The 18,587-nt window shown below is 34.6% G+C and overlaps 1 protein-coding gene across 1 annotated transcript in view; it reads left to right on the top strand.

The window, feature by feature from the left end:
* Positions 1-18,587, top strand: part of ASCC3 (activating signal cointegrator 1 complex subunit 3) — a 336,770-nt gene that overhangs the window by 216,365 nt on the left and 101,818 nt on the right. Inside the window, exons 21-30 of the mRNA XM_058566571.1 lie at positions 543-768; positions 2,344-2,498; positions 5,018-5,116; positions 6,392-6,560; positions 9,931-10,151; positions 11,511-11,596; positions 13,299-13,465; positions 13,575-13,720; positions 13,847-13,967; positions 16,441-16,583. Of these exons, the coding sequence (XP_058422554.1) occupies positions 543-768; positions 2,344-2,498; positions 5,018-5,116; positions 6,392-6,560; positions 9,931-10,151; positions 11,511-11,596; positions 13,299-13,465; positions 13,575-13,720; positions 13,847-13,967; positions 16,441-16,583 (1,533 nt within the window). The remainder of the gene's footprint in view (positions 1-542; positions 769-2,343; positions 2,499-5,017; positions 5,117-6,391; positions 6,561-9,930; positions 10,152-11,510; positions 11,597-13,298; positions 13,466-13,574; positions 13,721-13,846; positions 13,968-16,440; positions 16,584-18,587) is intronic.

Raw genomic sequence — 18,587 nt, forward strand, 5'->3', positions numbered from 1 at the left:
TATATGTAAAGCAGTTAACACATTGCTTGGTTTATAGGGAGCCAATAATATGGATAGCTGCACTCATCAATACTTCCTCTGTCACCTTTCTCTTACTAATTTTTATCCCTGACTGAATCCCAAAGTCTTCCGCATTTCTCTAAATAGTCTTGTAAATTTAGTTATTCCACTATATCCCCAAGGGCATCTTTGCCTGTCTCTTATATTCTAGATGGCCTCAACAGCCTCCTCAATACTTTGTATTCCTTTTGTTTCTCCCTACTTCCTTCCTGTTTTAGGGAGTATAGGGTGGAGTTTCCTAAGGACTTGGAAAGAAGGCTACCCTCTGAGCATTAAATAGGATAACATCCACAGAAAAAGGATATGGTTATTCTTATGTAGAAATAATAAAGATAATTAGGGTTATATGAGAACAGATGTTGCCCACAACTAAAGGATACAGCTTGACATACTTCTTTTGAAACTGAGTCTGAATGATAAATTTATTGACAATTGTAAAAGCACATTGGACCTAACCACCAATCCCTCTTTTTATTCTGCAGAATGCAGCTAGAATTGTCCGTGCTCTTTTTGAAATTGCTCTGAGGAAACGTTGGCCTGCCATGACCTACAGGCTCCTGAATCTTAGTAAAGTCATCGACAAGAGGCTTTGGGGTTGGGCTAGCCCTTTGAGACAATTTTCAGTCTTACCACCACACATTCTAACAAGATTAGAAGAAAAAAATCTTACTGTGGATAAGCTGAAAGACATGAGGAAAGATGAAATAGGTAAGAAAGAGGCAAAAATATTTTAATGTATTGTTCTGTGCAAATAAAATATTTTACTAGGTATAAAAGAAAAGTATTGTGAATTTTCACCTTACTCAAGATAAATTTTTACCATTTTTATGAAATTTCCTTTTCATTTATCTAAACTCAAGCAGAAGTCCCTCTCAATTTTATGAAGTTTCGTGAAAGAATTAGCAGTTAAAATGGAGTTTAGATTGTCACACCCTTAAGTTGAGTATTTTAAAGATAGAATATTAGCTATAAATGATGAGAATTAGTCAGTGAGGTTTATTCTTAATTTATTTGTTTATACTTAGTTCATTTCAAAGTCTTTTTTTATGTGTATCAGCAGTATCACAGCAAAAAATTATGTCAATGTTAAAATCTATTTAGAATTTCTAAATGAGTTTCGTCATTACATACTTATATATCTTTAAACTCATTTGGTATCACTGTGTAAATAGCATTTGGTCATCTGCCTTTTTCACATAATGTTGAAAAATTATTCTTACATACATTTCTGTGTACCTTAACATTATATTGGACAAACATATAATACATTGATTAGAGAATATTTCAGATTCTGAGTAGAATAGAAGGGAGTCAGGCTGAAGAGAAATAAGAGAGAGGACTACTGCTCACAAAAGGTCAAAGATGTGAAGAGTGACTGAGATAGTTATTTCACCTGTGTAGTAAGAACAGTTCTTCTAAGACAGAATGGAAGAAGGGAAGTATCAATAAAAATAGGGAGAAATTGAGGATATTAACTAGAGAAGTTGAGAGTACTCACATTGGGATAACATGTAAACATTTTATCAAAATACGGAAGATCACTTTAGTTTCAAATTTGAGTGAACATACAACATTTTAATTTGTTCATAAATGTGATTTAAAAATTATATTTTGAAGAACCAAGACATACAAGAAATATTGATATCATAAAACACAATCTATTTCCACTTCGTTGCTTGGACTAGAGTAGGAAAATGTTTGCAGTTAGTAACACCTGTTTGTGACTCCCCACCCCCACCCCCACCTCATACATATCTGTATTTCAGAATCTGATCATTTATGAAAATGTTTATAAGTGGTTAATTTTGTGCTATATTGACCATATTTTATCTTTATGTTTTGTGGAAATGTGTGTGGACGGGTGAGTTGTGTTTGATTGCTAAAGCATTTCCCATCGTGGTTATAGAGTTCAACATAGACCTTGAATAAATTAATGGCTGTTTTCACAAAATATTAGATATTTCTATAATGTGTCATAAACTAACTAGGAGAAAAGTGGAACTGTTTATAGTAGTTTAAACACTATTAAGTCTCAGTAATTTTAAGAACCCTGTTAATAGCTGAAGAAACCTTGATACTGGTTTTCAGAGCTATGAATTGCTAATTCAAGTTAACTATTACAAAATATTCAAACATGCCAGGTCAAGAATGTCAACTATTCTACACAGCAAATCATAAAACAAGCAATAAAATCACCTTCTCTGAAATCCCATTTACAAGTCAGATTATACCGCTTTTTTTTCACTCTGGACACATTTCTTCTATGTGATGTTTTTCTTGCAGGTCACATGCTGCATCATGTGAATATTGGACTCAAGGTCAAACAATGTGTTCATCAGATTCCTTCAGTTACAATGGAAGCATCCATTCAGCCCATCACACGGACTGTCCTCCGAGTGACACTCAGCATCTCTCCTGATTTCACTTGGAATGATCAGGTAGAAGTGGAAAATACCTATATCAGTGTTAAGCAAAAATGTCTGTACTGCAGGTTCAACTACAGCTCCTTACGTCTGTCCTCAAGGCATACAGAAAATCCTCTAAAAATAATTAGTATTGAAGATTCATTAAAAACGTAGTAATATTGAGGCTGGCCCGGTGGTTAAGTTCGTCCACTCCGCTTCAGCGGCCCAGAGTTCGCAGCTTCAAAGCCTGGGTGCACACCAACGCACCACTCATCAAGCCATGCTGTGGCAGTGTCCCACATGGGCACAGTTGTTAGCTCAGGGCCAATCTTCCTCAAAAAAAAAAAAATGTAGTAATATTTACTCTCAACCTCAGGAAAAACATGTGATATATTAATATGTCAACCAATGAGACATCTTCAGAACATCTAGGAAACCTAAAATTTCAACATTGAATAATGGTTTAGTGAATTCAGCTCCACAGGGACTTTGTTTAATTCTGTCTTCTTTCATTTTCTCTATGTTATCTTCATTTTTGCCATCTCTACTTACTGTGTCATTTTAGCCTACTAACAATTCAAGATTCTCCATGCTGAAGGAACCCTTTTTAAATCCTGTTGTTTCTCAAACGATCATTCTCTTCTTTCCTTTCCCATTAGGCTTGTGGAAAGAGTATTCTGCATTTTCCTCCTGGTCACCTGTTTCTTTCCTGCTGAGACTGCTTTCTCAGTGATCACCAAGACTGACTGGTCGCCATAATAAATGACTTTTTCTTAGTTATTTTCTTTACTTCTCTGAACATTCAGCACTATACATAGTCCTTGAAAATGCTCTTGTTTGGCTCCAATCACATTCCTATTTCTGTTTTTACCCCTTCTTATATTCTTGCTTCAGTACCTTAGATGTTATTATATATGTGTGAAGATCGACTCTGGATCTTCTTATTCAATCTACATTTTTTAAAGTCTGTCTTTGTACCAGTTCCTGTGCAAAGAGTACAGTAGAGTAGAGATTGTAGATACAAAGGCAAGTAAGACTCAGTCCTTTTTTTCAAGAAGCTAGTGGGGGAAGACAAGTAAATCAGTAATTGTAGTATAGCAATGCCTACTTTACGTGGTTATTGTAAGGTCTAGTTAAGTATAAGTAAATACCTTTTGCATTACCTGACATTAATACATCTTTAATGTGAATGAATGTTGTTCAGCAATATGCTCGAAAATTACCACACCATAGTCCTAACCCAAATTGACCATTGGTCTTAAAGTGTTCTAACCTTTAACTCCTTCAGTTCCCTCCTCTGTAAACATGTATATTAATAATAATTATCTTTCTCACAGAATTTCCGTGAGGACTAGATGATATAAAATTATATTTCATATTTCTATAAATGTAAAATTTTACATAATATATAAAATTACACTTAGCCAGAAACTCATATTTCAAGTTTCATATTTAAAAGAGAGTTTTTGAAATGCATTCAAGTTTCCTATTTTATTCACATTGTTTTCTTCTGTCAGTATCCATAATGAGTCTCCCACAATTTGTTTGAATTTATTAATAAGATAGAGTACTTAATTGTTTTCATAGTTAACTCTATCAGTTAGAATGCAGTTGGCTGCAAGAATAGAAAACATGTCTTGTCTCAAACTGACTTAAGCAAGAAAATATATTATCTTCCACAATAAAAAGTCCATAGGTAGAATAGGCCCTAAAGATGATCAGTTCTTCTGTGTAATGATATCATTCGAGGCCCAGGATCTTTCCATCCTTTTGCTTGGCTGACACTGTTGGCTACTTCCCAAATGTTTTCACGCTTCCTTGTTCACATTTCAAGAGAGAGGAAAATACCCCCACTTCAGCAGCCTAGAGCCTGGACCATGAGACCTTTTCCTCAGTCTAATTGGGCATGTGCCTGTCCCTTACCACAAAATATTGTCAGGGGGATGCCACAGGCTGATTAGCTTATGCTAATCAAAATTATTCCTGGAGATGGGGTCACCTTCTCCTGAGGCACGTGAAAGACAGATGAATACTAAACAAGACTGAGCTTTATTAGGAAAAAAAAAAAGAAAGAGAGGAACGAATACACAAAATATGTCTGTCTGATGGAATATTATTTGTCCATAAAAAGGAATGTAGAACTGATGCATGGCACAACATGAAAAGTGAAAGAAGCCAGTCACAAAAGACCTCATATTAAGTGATTCTATTTCTATGAAATGTCCAGAACTGGCAAATCTATAAAGAAAGTAGATTGTGGTTGTCAGGGGCTGGAGGTTGGGGAGTTGGGGAACATAGGTATTGACTGCTAATTGGTACAAGATTTGTTTTTGGAGTGATGTAAATGTTCTAAAATTAGATTATGGAGATGTTGCACAACTTTATGAATATATTAAAACCATTGAACTCTGTACTTTAACCTTTGTTATATAAATTATATATCAATAAAGCTCTTAAAAAGAGAAAGAGGAATGGGTGCTGGGTATGCAAACAACAGTACCCCCTGCTTGAGTTACAGTATACATAGTATTATTATACTCTTTTTCTTCTAGGTCCATGGGACAGTAGGAGAACCCTGGTGGATTTGGGTAGAAGATCCTACAAATGATCATATTTATCATTCAGAGTATTTTATAGTTCTTAAAAAACAGGTAAATATGTATGTATGGCTATATCCTTAGTATGTTGCTATCATAAAAAGACAATATAAACTAAATAACAATTTCTGTTTTTATTTCTCTAATTTCATAGTGACATTAAAGCTTTATTAGTTTTTTATGTTTCTTTTTAGCTTTACAAGAAAACACTAATGAAATGTTACAGTATTGATATATTCAATGTGATCTTAGTTTGAGAAATTGGATTGTAATCGTTGTCATGGTTTAAGGCATGGCTTCTAGAGGGTGGAGTATGTCGAAGGTGGGAAAAATAATATAAAAAATAAATAAAATTAAATAAATAATCATAACTTTAGGTGTTACAATAAACAGTACTAAAGAGTATTGAGTCACATTGTGAAAGGAGCTTTTTTTTTTTTGTGAGGAAGATCAGCCCTGAGCTAACATCCAAGTCAATCTTCCTCTTTTTGCTGAGGAAGACAGGCCCTGAGCTAACATCTATTGCCAATCCTCCTCCTCCTTTTCCCTTTTTCTCCACAAAGCCCCAGTAGATAGTTGTATGTCATAGTTGCACATCCTTCTAGTTGCTGTATGTGGGACGCCGCCTCAGCATGGCCAGACAAAGGGTGTGTCAGTGCACACCCGGGATCCGAACCCGGGCCGCCAGTAGGGGAGCACTCACACTTAACCGCTAAGCCATAGGGCCGGCCCCGGGGCATTTTTTTTTAATTCTCTATAAATCCCAAGAGAAAAACTCAATTTGATGCTAACATGTTTAACTTTGCTTCACTCCTAACTTCTCTTTTTATCAAAGAGACAAGGTTCAGGCTGAGGACTTGTGGTGGGCAGCAGTAGAATTTCATAGCAATGTTTTGTTTTTATTGCATGTTTCTTTATGGTTACCTTCTATTTATGCCAAGTGACTCTGTTATTTTCCACTTAAGGTAGTGATAGAATTAAAGAAAAATAATAAGTAAATAATTTGATAAAAATCATGAGGTTAAGTAATTGAATGAATCAAGTTTGGGGAATTCTGATGAGTCAAATTGGTAACCTGTTAATACATGGTGATATGCATATGAAATAATAGAAATTGAATGTCAATTTTACCCTCTGTTATACCAGGTGTACTCATAAGGGAACTACCCACAAGTTTCTGAAGTACCTGAATATCTCAGCTATTTAGAAATCTAAGATATTTTATCTTTAGTGCATCTTGCTATAGATACCATTGTCTTAACAATAGACTAATAAGACTTTTATGATACTAGAATATCCGTATTCATTTTAGACTTTATTTCACATCAGGTTCTTAGTAAAGAAGCTCAACTACTGGTATTTACAATCCCTATTTTTGAGCCTTTGCCTTCCCAATACTACATCCGAGCAGTGTCTGATAGATGGTTGGGAGCTGAGGCTGTATGTATTATCAATTTTCAGCATCTGATTCTACCAGAGAGACATCCTCCCCATACAGGTAACATATTCAATAGTAATGTGAATCATTGATTTTCCAAAATTGTTGTTTTAGTTAATATTCAAAGTGTCTATGCTTTAAATTTGTCTTAATCTGAGTCAATATCCAACTTACTTGTTAATATAGTTTGAAAAGAGACTTCAAAATCAAATCTATGTATGCATTCATTTTGTAGAACTTAAATGGTGGGCCTTAATTTTTGTTAATTTGTGTTCTAAAAACATTAAACTAAGCCTAGTTCAATTCTAATAGTTTAACAAGCATGAGACTGTTTCTGTGTTACTTTACCTTCGTCTCTATTTTTAAATGTAATCATTATAATTTCTCCATATCTTCCTTTTTCGTTCCAAGTGTCAACATTCAATCTGTGCTCTCTGTAAAACTTTTGAGATATCCTTTTTTCTTTGTGTTTATTACAACTTACTTAAACTTATTTCTAGTATGTTAAATTAATAAAGTGAATTGTAGAGTTTTTTCCTCCCATATGGTGTGCTTCCACACCGAAAAAGTGCTAATACCAAGAAGTTATGTTGTAATATCACTCCAGAATGGATTCACATATATCTTGAGTCAGTTTGTGTGCTACAAACAATGTGTACCTTTATATTAGTTCTGTTTCTCCACACTAACATTATACAAGGGTATATGGTGATATGCAATGTCATATAACAGTGTTTTACATTATTGTAACAGACATAAATCCATTTTAGATTTTCATAACACGAGCAAAGTGCCTTTTATTTTGACTTGTTAAAGAAGCAAAATTTCATGAATAAATGTTTATAATGACACCTTTAAGTGCCCTATAAAATAATTCTATTTCAAAACTATCCTGAGACTAATCTATTAATTAATTAGTGTGTTAAGTTTATTCTCTTCTCATTGAGAATTCATAATGGATGAGTATTGATTTCAAGAGGTCCTTAATTTATAGAAAAATGAAAATCCTCTTTTCTTTTCCTTGTAATTCTTCCAAAGACAAGCTCTTTGTCTTTTTCAAAGTAAAAGTGTTAGTTCTTACTCTTTTAGTGAACACGTTATTTGACAATCTTTTGGGAAATGAAAGAAGGCATTAATGTGACTTTACTCTTTTTTTATCAAATGTGTACCTTGTTCATTATCTTAGCATATCTTAAAGAGAGATACTTTAGACTACCCTTAATACCACTTTGATATCTTGGCAGAGGAGAACTAAAAAGTTTGTCAACATAGAAAAATAATGAGATTGCAGTATTTACTGATCTACTCATTGAAGAGGACTTTCTGGTTATCTTTCTTCAAATATGCTTATATGTGATATGTAGGATCTCAAAATAAAATATATAAAAATGTTTGGTACTTTAATTTAAAATATGTGCTACCGGTGCTGGCCCCGTGGCTTAGCAGTTAGGTGCACGTCCCCCCCTACTGGCGGCCCGGGTTCAGATCCCGGGCGCGCACCGAGGCACCGCTTCTCCGGCCATGCTGAGGCTGTGTCCCACATAACAGCAACTAGAAGGATGTGAAACTATGACATACAACTATCTACTGGGGCTTTGGGGGGAAAAAAAAAGGAGGAGGATTGGCAATAGATGTTAGCTCAGAGCCTGTCTTCCTCAGCAAAAAGAGGAGGATTAGCACGGATGTTAACTCAGGGCAGATCTGCCTCACAAAAAAATAAACGTAAATAAAATATATGCTACCAACATCGCTACTAGGTCTCTTTGACTGCACTACTTGATTTTAACATGCATTAACATTATAATGCTCATGTAATCACTTCTCTGCTGAGTGGCTAGGCACATATCACCCTATCTATATAATTAGTTGATTTCTGACTACCTTTTAAAAAGCAATAAATGTGCCACTGTGACATCTCAAGAGATATTAAAAATGCGTGATGTAACCTCAATGATTCCTGATTCTATTTAGTTCAAAGTATATATATAGGCATCCCATTAAGCCCGTATCAGCCAAGAAAGATCTTCATCTTTCACAGAAGTAAAATAACAAAATGTTTATTTTTTCAGTCTTTATTAAGAATATGTCTATGCTTTGATTAGCATTGCAAATTAAGACTTCCTCCTGTCTTGATTTTCAGTGCTACAGAAAATTTAGGAGATTATAATCTGGTGTAGTAAACATACAATTAGCTCTCAGTTACCTATGTAATAGAGCGGAGCAGTGGGGCAAGGATAATATTTTTAAAAATGGCTTTTTTTGGGCCGGCCCCATGGCTTAGCGGTTAAGTGCGCGTGCTCCGCTGCTGGCAGCCCGGGTTCGGATCCCGAGAGTGCACCGATGCACTGCTTCTCCGGCCATGCTGAGGCCGTGTCCCACATACAGCAACTAGAAGGAAGTGCAGCTATGACATACAACTATCTACTGGGGCTTTGGGGGAAAAAATAAATAAAATTATAAAAAAAAAAGAAGGCGTGCCTGATGTCTGGATATGCCTGATAAACGGTCCTCCGTTTCCAAAAAAAAAAAAGGCTTTTTTTACTTTGAAGTAAATTTTTTGAGAAGAGAATTCTCTGTACTTTCGATTTTGAAACTATACTCTGAATATCTAACTCAGAATACAGAACACCATGTCTCCTTATTGATTTTTTTTTTTCTTTTCACTCAAACTTCACATGAGTAGAGTCATCTTGCATGAGATAATCCTAAGAGTAAAGCTGCCTTCTAGTTCTCTAACTGATACCTTTCTGGATTATGGGAAAATGCAAGATCTGTCGAATTCAAGGGTATATTACTATAACTTTATTTCTCTAAATCATTTTAACTTTCTAATCCTCTAGACCTCTAGTCTACCTAATGAGATACAACTAAATCTAGTTTTTCTCAGTGTTTTCTCAGTGCAGTTCTTGGTTGCCTAGTAGATTTAAAACTCATACCTAAGTTTCTTCCTGGAATTATTTTAAGTTCATTTTAGTTTACATTGGCTAGAGAAAGAGCTCAATCAGCCACTCTGGTTTGGTCAATTGTTTAACAGATCAAAAGTCATTTGCTATTACTAACCATTCTAATACTGAAGTTTGTAAATGATTTTCCTTTTTCTACAAATTGGGATAGATTTAGTTTTCTTCTATAACATGGATGTTTTCATACCACTTGTCATTCAAATTACTTTCCTGATTGGAAGAGAAAGGTATAGCATTATAATAGTTGGCTTATGGGGAACTCCCCCAGAAAAGCATTTAATATGTCAGTATTATAAATGTGTTAACAGAGGGGAAAAAAGATCTGTAACTAGTATAATAGAATTTTTGGTAAGCTTTTTTTCCCTCTAAAGACTTAAGGATTGTTATAATTTATTCCTAAGAGACAGCATTTAGTATTGTGCATATTTTCCAGTTATTGTGTGGCAGTACCTGTTGTATCTTTTCAGAATTACTGGATCTTCAGCCTTTACCAATCACGGCTTTGGGATGTGAAGCATATGAAGCGCTGTACAACTTCAGCCACTTTAACCCTGTGCAGACACAAATATTTCATACACTGTATCACACAGACTGTAATGTCCTACTTGGAGCACCCACTGGATCGGGAAAGACTGTTGCAGCTGAATTAGCCATTTTCAGAGTCTTCAACAAGTACCCTACTTCAAAGGTCTGTTTGAAAGAATCACATGCTAACATTCAGTTAGAAAAGGCAGTTCATAATCTGTAAACCAGCCAGTTCTAAATATACTGGCAGAACTCAATGAGTAGATTTGTCACTCTCTCAGTGAATTTTCCAGGAGGGGCTAGATCAATATTGGAATAACTGGTCACAAGGAAATTTACCTTAAACTTTGGAGTCCTCTAGTTAGATTTCTAATGTACATATTGGCGCTCATATGTCCTTTCCTCGTTGTAAAATATCTGCAATTCGTAGGCAGTTTCATTGTAAGATACCTAATTCATAGCCATGCTTATAAGATATGTAATGATTCATAATCAAATCCTTAGGCTATGAAGGAAATGCTAATACTTTAACAAATACAGTTTGATTATACAGAGAAAATACAGAGGCAGCTTTTGTTCCATATTTCTTCAAATGGCCATGATATCATTAGTTAATATAAAATAACATGGCACGTCAAATAACTATTGATTTTAAGCATTCTTGAAATGTAGAGTACTCACAGTTTAAAAACATTATTTTTCAAGAAAGCTATGTTGTGATTGGAATTATATGCTAAATTCCTCATCATTTATGATTTCAGAAATGTTTTAACTTCATTTTTCAGTGATTTATAACTAGTGGCTTTTCTTCTCTGCTAAGCTTTAAGTTTTCTTACTTCTCAGTCTATTATATACTTAGTGATCCAGTAGGAGACATGTTAATGTAACAGTAGAGCGCTACTCTAAATTTGAAACATTTTATAAAGGAAAAAAATTTTTTTCCAGTGAATAATCTGTATGTAAATTTGGGTTATTAAAGACTAGGTGGTTAAAAACAAAAGATAGAACATCTAAAATGTACGACTGGCGTCATCCATAAAATCTGCATTAAAATTTTAACAACCAGATTATTTCTCTTCAGAATTTCAAAATTAGTAACTTTTTTCTTGAAAGAGCTACAACTCAGATAATTCTTGATCATAATACCAGGAAAAACTTTTATTTTCATCAGAACTCTGATTTGCTCTATGTAATATATTGTCTCATAATTTTTTTCTTTTTTCACATTATGTCAGAAGATAGTTTTATTATAACATACCCAAAGAAAATGCTTCTGATGCTTTTTTTTACATTTTCTGTCAATATTTTTATGGTGTATTATAATTTTATCTTACTTTGGATAAATGTAGTTTGAGTAAGTTGATGACTTTTTCCCATTAAATTAAAATTTTAAGTCTTTCCATATTAAAAGATACATTTTAAAACCACATTGTCATATTTTGATAAATTTTATGGAGTTTACCTGTATTTGAAAGTGCTGTCATGATTTCATGAGAGTCTTTTTCTCCCCTCCCCCTTTTAGGCAGTGTATATTGCACCCCTAAAAGCCCTAGTACGTGAAAGAATGGATGATTGGAAAGTTAGAATAGAAGAAAAACTTGGTAAAAAGTAAGTTCATACTTTTTTCAGAAGATATGCTTTGAATAATCTAAAGAAACTAAAAACTAAAAGATTTGCATAAAACTATTCAGTGCTTTTACGATTTTCAGTCATTTATTTAAAGGTAGTATATTACTTATTTTATGTTATCAGTATTCCCATTGCTTTAAGATTGAAAAATGAATCCCTTAAATTACTTAATATAATACTTTTACTTGGCAAGATAATTTTCTCAAAATTTTTAAATTCTAAAACAAAAGAAACATAAGTTATATCTAGTTTTCTTGTATATCATTCAGAGTAACTTCTAGACACCACTTAGAAGGTATTTTGCATGTAAATAATTTACCAATATTCTTTGAAGAACATCACTTTTTAACAATATTTAAAGACTGCACAATATTAGTCACTGTAGTATTGTGTTCAATAGCAAGATTGCAGGTAACCTGAGTGTCCAATGGAGTATCACTAAATAAATTATGGTACATTCACATAGTGGAAAATATTGTATCGCTCTGTAACAGAATGAGCTCTCTATTTTTGCTGAAGAAATGGTCCCCAGAGTTACTGTAAAATACATGTTTTAAATAAAGTATTCTATCTTTTGTCTTTAAAAAGTGGTGAGGAGTATAAATATATGGTTGTTTCAGAATGAGAACTGGGTGACTGGAGAATAGACATGTTACAGAGACTATTCACTACATAGTCTTTGAACCATATGAATGTATTACATATTCAAAATAATAAAATGTTAAAATAAAAAATGAATAAAAATAAATAAAAGCTTTGGGAACACTATGCTTGGAGGAACTAATCTTGCTCCTTTTTGCTTTTTGAGTGTTAGTACAGAAGTAAAAATTACGTAATGATTACCTAAATTTTGGTTTAGCCTCCAGATTTCCCTCTTTATCACTATAAAACTGGTATCTGCTCAGAATGAGGTGGCACATATTTGCCCCAGCTTTCTTGTTTATGTCCTAATGTTTGAATTTGCCTATAATATCTATAGAAAATTTTAATCTAAGAAAATAAATGAAGTTTATACATAATCATATTCTTGATAAATGCCTCCTTTTTTTTTTTTTTGTGAGGAGATCAGCCCTGTGCTAACATCTGCCAATACTCCTCTTTTTTTTTTGAGGAAGACTGGCCCTGGGCTAATATCCGTGCCCATCTTCCTCTGCTTTATATGGGATGCCGCCACAGCATGGCTTGCCAAGCGGTGCGTTGGTGCGCGACTGGGATCCGAACCGGCGAACCCCGGGCCGCCGCAGCGGAGCGCGCGCACTTAACCGCTTGTGCCACTGGGCCGGCCCCAATAAATGCCTCCTTTTGTCTTAATAAGTTAACACTTTTCCTCATTAGAAAGGTGTTTATTCCAATGTATGGAGAAGGAGGTGTGAGTTCAACTCTATAAAATCACGGAAAGCAGAGATTTTATAAACATAATCAAAGTGTGACACCTTTGCGTATCTACATAAAAGTTAGATTGTCAGTGATTTGAATTTATATGTCCTTCATTTTATGGTAGGAAATTATCTTAGAATTCTTAAGCATATAATTTGGACTCAACTCTAGAAAATTTCAGAAATCAAAGGGAGATAAAATAGTTGTAAGCATTATAAAACTGTATTCTGAAAGATATGTTTTTGCCTTTCCAAGGTCCTGTGTTTCCTGAAAAGTTAAAGGGATCATTTTTATTCCCTTCCAGAGTTATTGAACTAACAGGGGATGTGACTCCAGATATGAAATCCATTGCCAAGGCTGACCTTATCGTCACCACACCAGAGAAGTGGGATGGAGTCAGCAGAAGCTGGCAAAATAGGAACTATGTAAAGCAAGTCACTATTCTCATCATAGATGAGATCCATCTGCTAGGTGGGTACCACTGTATCTGAAGCCAGTTTACCAACTTCGACTTTCGTACCTGCAACAACCAGCGTCAGGACTTGTTCAGTGATTAACGTGCATTATTCCTATTTCTTAGGGGAGGAAAGAGGCCCTGTTCTAGAAGTCATTGTATCTCGAACGAATTTCATTTCATCTCACACAGAAAAGCCTGTTAGAATAGTTGGACTCTCTACTGCATTAGCTAATGCCAGAGACCTTGCTGACTGGCTCAATATTCATCAGGTATGTGGAAGATCAATAAATCAGGCATTTTAATAGTGTGGCTTAGAGGTCCGCATTAAGGAGGCACTATAACATTATAAACTTAAATGTAAAAACTGAAAATGGTTTCTCTCATTTTTACTCCAGATGGGCTTGTTCAACTTCCGACCATCAGTACGTCCAGTTCCCCTGGAAGTTCACATTCAGGGCTTCCCGGGTCAACATTACTGTCCTCGTATGGCTAGTATGAATAAGCCTACATTTCAGGGTAAGCTTTAGATTCTTGGAATGAAATAGCAACCATTTTTTATGGTAGTCTTTAAAAGTGTTCTAGATAATTTGGGTTTCTTTGAAAGAGTGATACTGCTCCCACTTCTACATATATCTATAACTATTTACCTCAACTGTTAAGGAATATATATATATGTAGAATTAACTATTGAAAATGAGATTTCATAAATGATAATATCTTTGTAGTAGAATAAACGTATGTGATTTTAAAAACTAATCAAATCATTCTTAAGGTGTTTCTTTATGGTAGTTAGTACTTGAACAATGATACATGGAAGCTGCAGGGCTACCTGCTGGCATAGCAGTTAAGTGCACGCTCTCCACTTCCACGGCCTGGGGTTCACAGGTTCGGATCCTGGGCGCACACTGACGTACCGCTTGTCAAGCCGTGCTGTGGCAGCGTCCCTTTATAAAGTAGAGGAAGATGGGCACGGATGTTAGCCCAGGGCCAGTCTTCCTCAGCAAAAAGTGGAAGATTGGCATCAGATGTTAGCTCAGGGCTAATCTTCCTCAAAAAAAAAAAAAAAAAGCTGCAATTAAAAAAAAATCACATAATCTTAAGTTTTATGGTAAAACTTACAAATTTCAGTACTTTTTTACAATGCTTCTGTTTTTGTGTTTTCTTTTTTGTTTTGCCCTAACAAATTAGGCAAGCAAGAAAGATTTAAGAATAATACTCCTATTTTATTGACACATGTTTTGTTTAGGCTGCATAAGGAATATTTATTATATCAATTAAAAATAACCTTCAAAATAAATTTTCTAATGTGAACTGCTGTTGATTGTGAGGTGACAGTTGTGAGGTGACTTTTTAGCTGCTGTAATTAGCCTTATGACAGAATCGAAGTATTGATTGTGAACTGGAGACCAGTCTTGGCAGTTCAGATTATTTATACCTCCACAGAAGCATTGTACAAAATCACTAATGAACAATAAATCTGCCTTGAGCTGTTCAGCCACACCTGTTCTTGCAGCAGCAAAGATCCATTAAATGTTGAGGTTTAAAAAAGAGACAGATTCATTCATGATTATGTGTACAAATGATGCCAATATTGTACTAATACGTGTATTTTAAACAGTGTATCTCTAATATGATTTATCAAAGCATTTCCATTTACATTCTATAGTATTCTGATAAACTGTGAGTGAGAAATAAGATAAATGAGTTTATTTTTCATAGTATGTAGTGTTGAGATTGCTTATATCTGTTTAAGGAATGGCGGATTGCATACCAATGATTGAAATGAAGCATTTTGTGTTATGTGAATCAACAATAAATAACTGAAATACTTAGACTCATCTTGATATGGTATCAGTACGGCTGCTATCCTTATAAACTATTTACTATACCTGTAGTGGATCACAATTTTTATTTAAGTTGAGAAATATGATTTTATGATAGCTTTATTTCTCACTCTTAGGATGTAAATATATTTAAGGTCATATAAACATTTCCATTATAAACCTTGTTTCTTAACCCATAAAAAGAAATTCTGCAGCTCACATTTTAAACAAGAAATTACAAGGAGATTGAACTTTTTATATAAAAATTTTAAATATCTCTGACTGTTTTAAGAGCACTGTATACACATAATATAAATTCTACTGGTGCCATCTTATCAGCATTTTGGAACTTCTGTATAGCAAAGAAACTTCATTTCCAGTTAGGTCAAACGATTTATGTAGCTCTTTAAGTAATTTTTTTTTCAGTCTTGTTACCCAGGTTTTAAACTACTCATCTTATCTTCTGTGTGTCTACTCCCCATGTGCCATCACTCAGCTATAGATTCAGGGATGGTACTCTCTTCATCTCTCTTCTACATTTTTTTATCTTCGTACTTGAAACTTGACGCATATGTTTTTAGAAAAACAAAGGGAAAACATTCTTCTGACTTCTCTGACTAGTTTGTTGATACACACTCTCTTAATTTTTCCATCTCCTGGTAACAGGGTAAAAATAAAAGGAATTTTTTGTGACTTTTCTTCGTTTTCATCACCCTGCAGGACTAGACTCTCTCCAGACCTGAGGAGCAATTAACTCTGCAATATCACTGGTTAGGCAAGCAGAAACACAACTCAGAAATAGAAACTCTACCTAAGGTTTAGTCTCTGTATACAGCTATTAATACAGCTATTAAAAGAGTCTCAGTTTTAAGTGTCTGTTTCCTTGGCAGCTCAGAACAGAACTGGGAGTCGACATAGTTAAATCTTCCCTGTCCCTGGCAGTTTGCCCCCTTAGGAAGGGCCAACAACCTTTCCTTTCCTATCGTTTCTCTAATACGCTCTCAGATCTGTGTAGTACTTTGAATAATGCTAAATTTCATGACCAAATTAAGAATTCACTTAAATCATGTACAGCATTAGCTTTCATGTACCCATTTGATATCCTATTGAAATTCAGATTCTGGTGTAAGTGCCTTACCATTTTGTTTTCCACAACTTTTCAACAGCAATTAGAAGCCATTCTCCAGCCAAACCTGTTTTGATATTTGTCTCATCAAGACGTCAGACGCGTCTTACTGCTTTGGAATTGATAGCGTTTCTGGCTACTGAAGAAGACCCAAAGCAGTGGTTGAATATGGATGAAGGAGAGGTAAGCAACATATTTTATTTCTACTTCTTACACATCTCAAAGTAGTTTGTATTGTAGTGTAATGAAAATTGCAAATTTAATCATGTTTAGTTTTAATTTATACTAAAAGTTTAGTATACCATTATAGAAATTGGGGAAAAAAATAGAGGAAAGAGGGAATGTATAATATTGCCACCTTAACACTATTTTGACGTATTTTCCTACTAAATGTTTATTTTTTATATCCTTATTTTTCCCCTTTAACATCGTCACCTATGTATATATTAATATTCATGTTAAGTTTTCATAATATTTGAGTATTCACTGCCATCATGGAACTTATAATCAATTTTGAAAATTAACTCTTTAAAAAATACATAATGAGGGCCGGCCCCGTGGCATAGCGGTTAAGTGCATGAGCTCCGCTGCTGGCGGCCTGGGTTCAAATCTCGGGTGCGCACCGATGCACTGCTTGTCAGGCCATGCTGTGGCAGTGTCCCATATAAAGTGGAGGAAGGTAGGCACAGATGTTAGCCCAGGGCCAGTCTTCTCAGCAAAAAGAGGAGGATTGGCATGAATGTTGGCTCAGGACTGATCTTCCTCACACACACAAATATATATATATATATATATATATAAAATATATATAGAAACAATATATATAGAAACAATGTTCCTAACCCAGTAGTGTCCAATCTCAGCAGTTTGCATATTTCTCCCCATCCCTTTCTCATGATTCATTTAGGGTTGGTAGACCTATTGGACAGTGCTGTCTATATTACAATAATACATAATAGTTAACTACCATTTTAAAATGTTCTTGCATAAGACAACAAATGATCTTATTCACTAATAAGTAGCAGACCCCGAAATTAGCTTCATATAAAAGGTATCACATAACTCCTTGAAGTAGAATGAAAGCTATCATTTTATCTTCCAAATTTCATCATTACTTCCTTAATGTTACTTGTATGTGTATACCAAATATTTATTCAAGATAATAATTTTAGATCAAAATAATTTTGTCAAAAGGTTTTTTGCCCTGTGTTATTTAATTAGTATGCCCAGATAATCACCCTGTTGTGTCTAAACAGTATCTTGACTTGGGAGGCAAATGCTGAAAAATAAATGTATGAAATATTGAGTTTAGTTTATGTGCAGCATCAATCTAGGCTTAATTTTTTTTCTCTTGTGTCTTATCCCTAAAAGTGTTCCAAATGGAGACTTTTCTTTGAAGTCAAGGTACAAAGTACATACCTATTGAACACAGTTCGGGATGTTTGCTCGAAGTGTATATATGTATAAGGCTTGTGCATTTAGCACATATGTGACTCACATTAGCCTCAAATGTGAACCGCATGTGCTCTTCCCAGCTACAGTACAACTCTTATTTTTTTTTTTAATTTTAATGTATGAGACCCAAGAAAATGTGGACAGCTCAGGGATTGTGTAGAAATACTTCTCTGTTTTGTATTTTTTTATCAGCAGAAAAATTTATCACCAAGGCTAATTAGACATCATAGAATTACTTGCATGGTTTCTGCTGTTTTATAGATTTTCCCTGCTAAAATAATATCATTTCCAGACATTTTGTTTCACCAAGCCCATCTCAAGAATAAGACAACCCAGGCTTTGTTTTATTCCTGCCTCTAAAAGCAGTCACCTTTAAAATCAAAATTTCAGAGATTTTGCAACTGACTACCTTGCAAATGCAATCTGATTATACCAAAACCTGCTATAAAGCAGGTGTTTCAGTTGTTGAATCCCCTAAATAATTAACTTACAATAGGAAAATTGTTTTAATACTTTAATCTTTGTATGGCTTATGTTCCATAATATCCTGGGCTAGAAGCTTAGTAACTATTCCTGTTGTTGCTCCTTGTATAGTGTTAGATTGGTGTTGCGTAGCAGGACATGTGTTGGCAACTCTAACGTTGGCAACTTGAACATTCAAAGGAGGCTGAGCAAGCACAGCAGAAATTATCCTTGCAGTTGTGGAGCAGAGTGCCTGTGGAATGGAGCAGT

Source organism: Diceros bicornis, chromosome 23, assembly GCF_020826845.1.
Source record: "Diceros bicornis minor isolate mBicDic1 chromosome 23, mDicBic1.mat.cur, whole genome shotgun sequence".
NCBI classification, from domain to species: domain Eukaryota; kingdom Metazoa; phylum Chordata; class Mammalia; order Perissodactyla; family Rhinocerotidae; genus Diceros; species Diceros bicornis.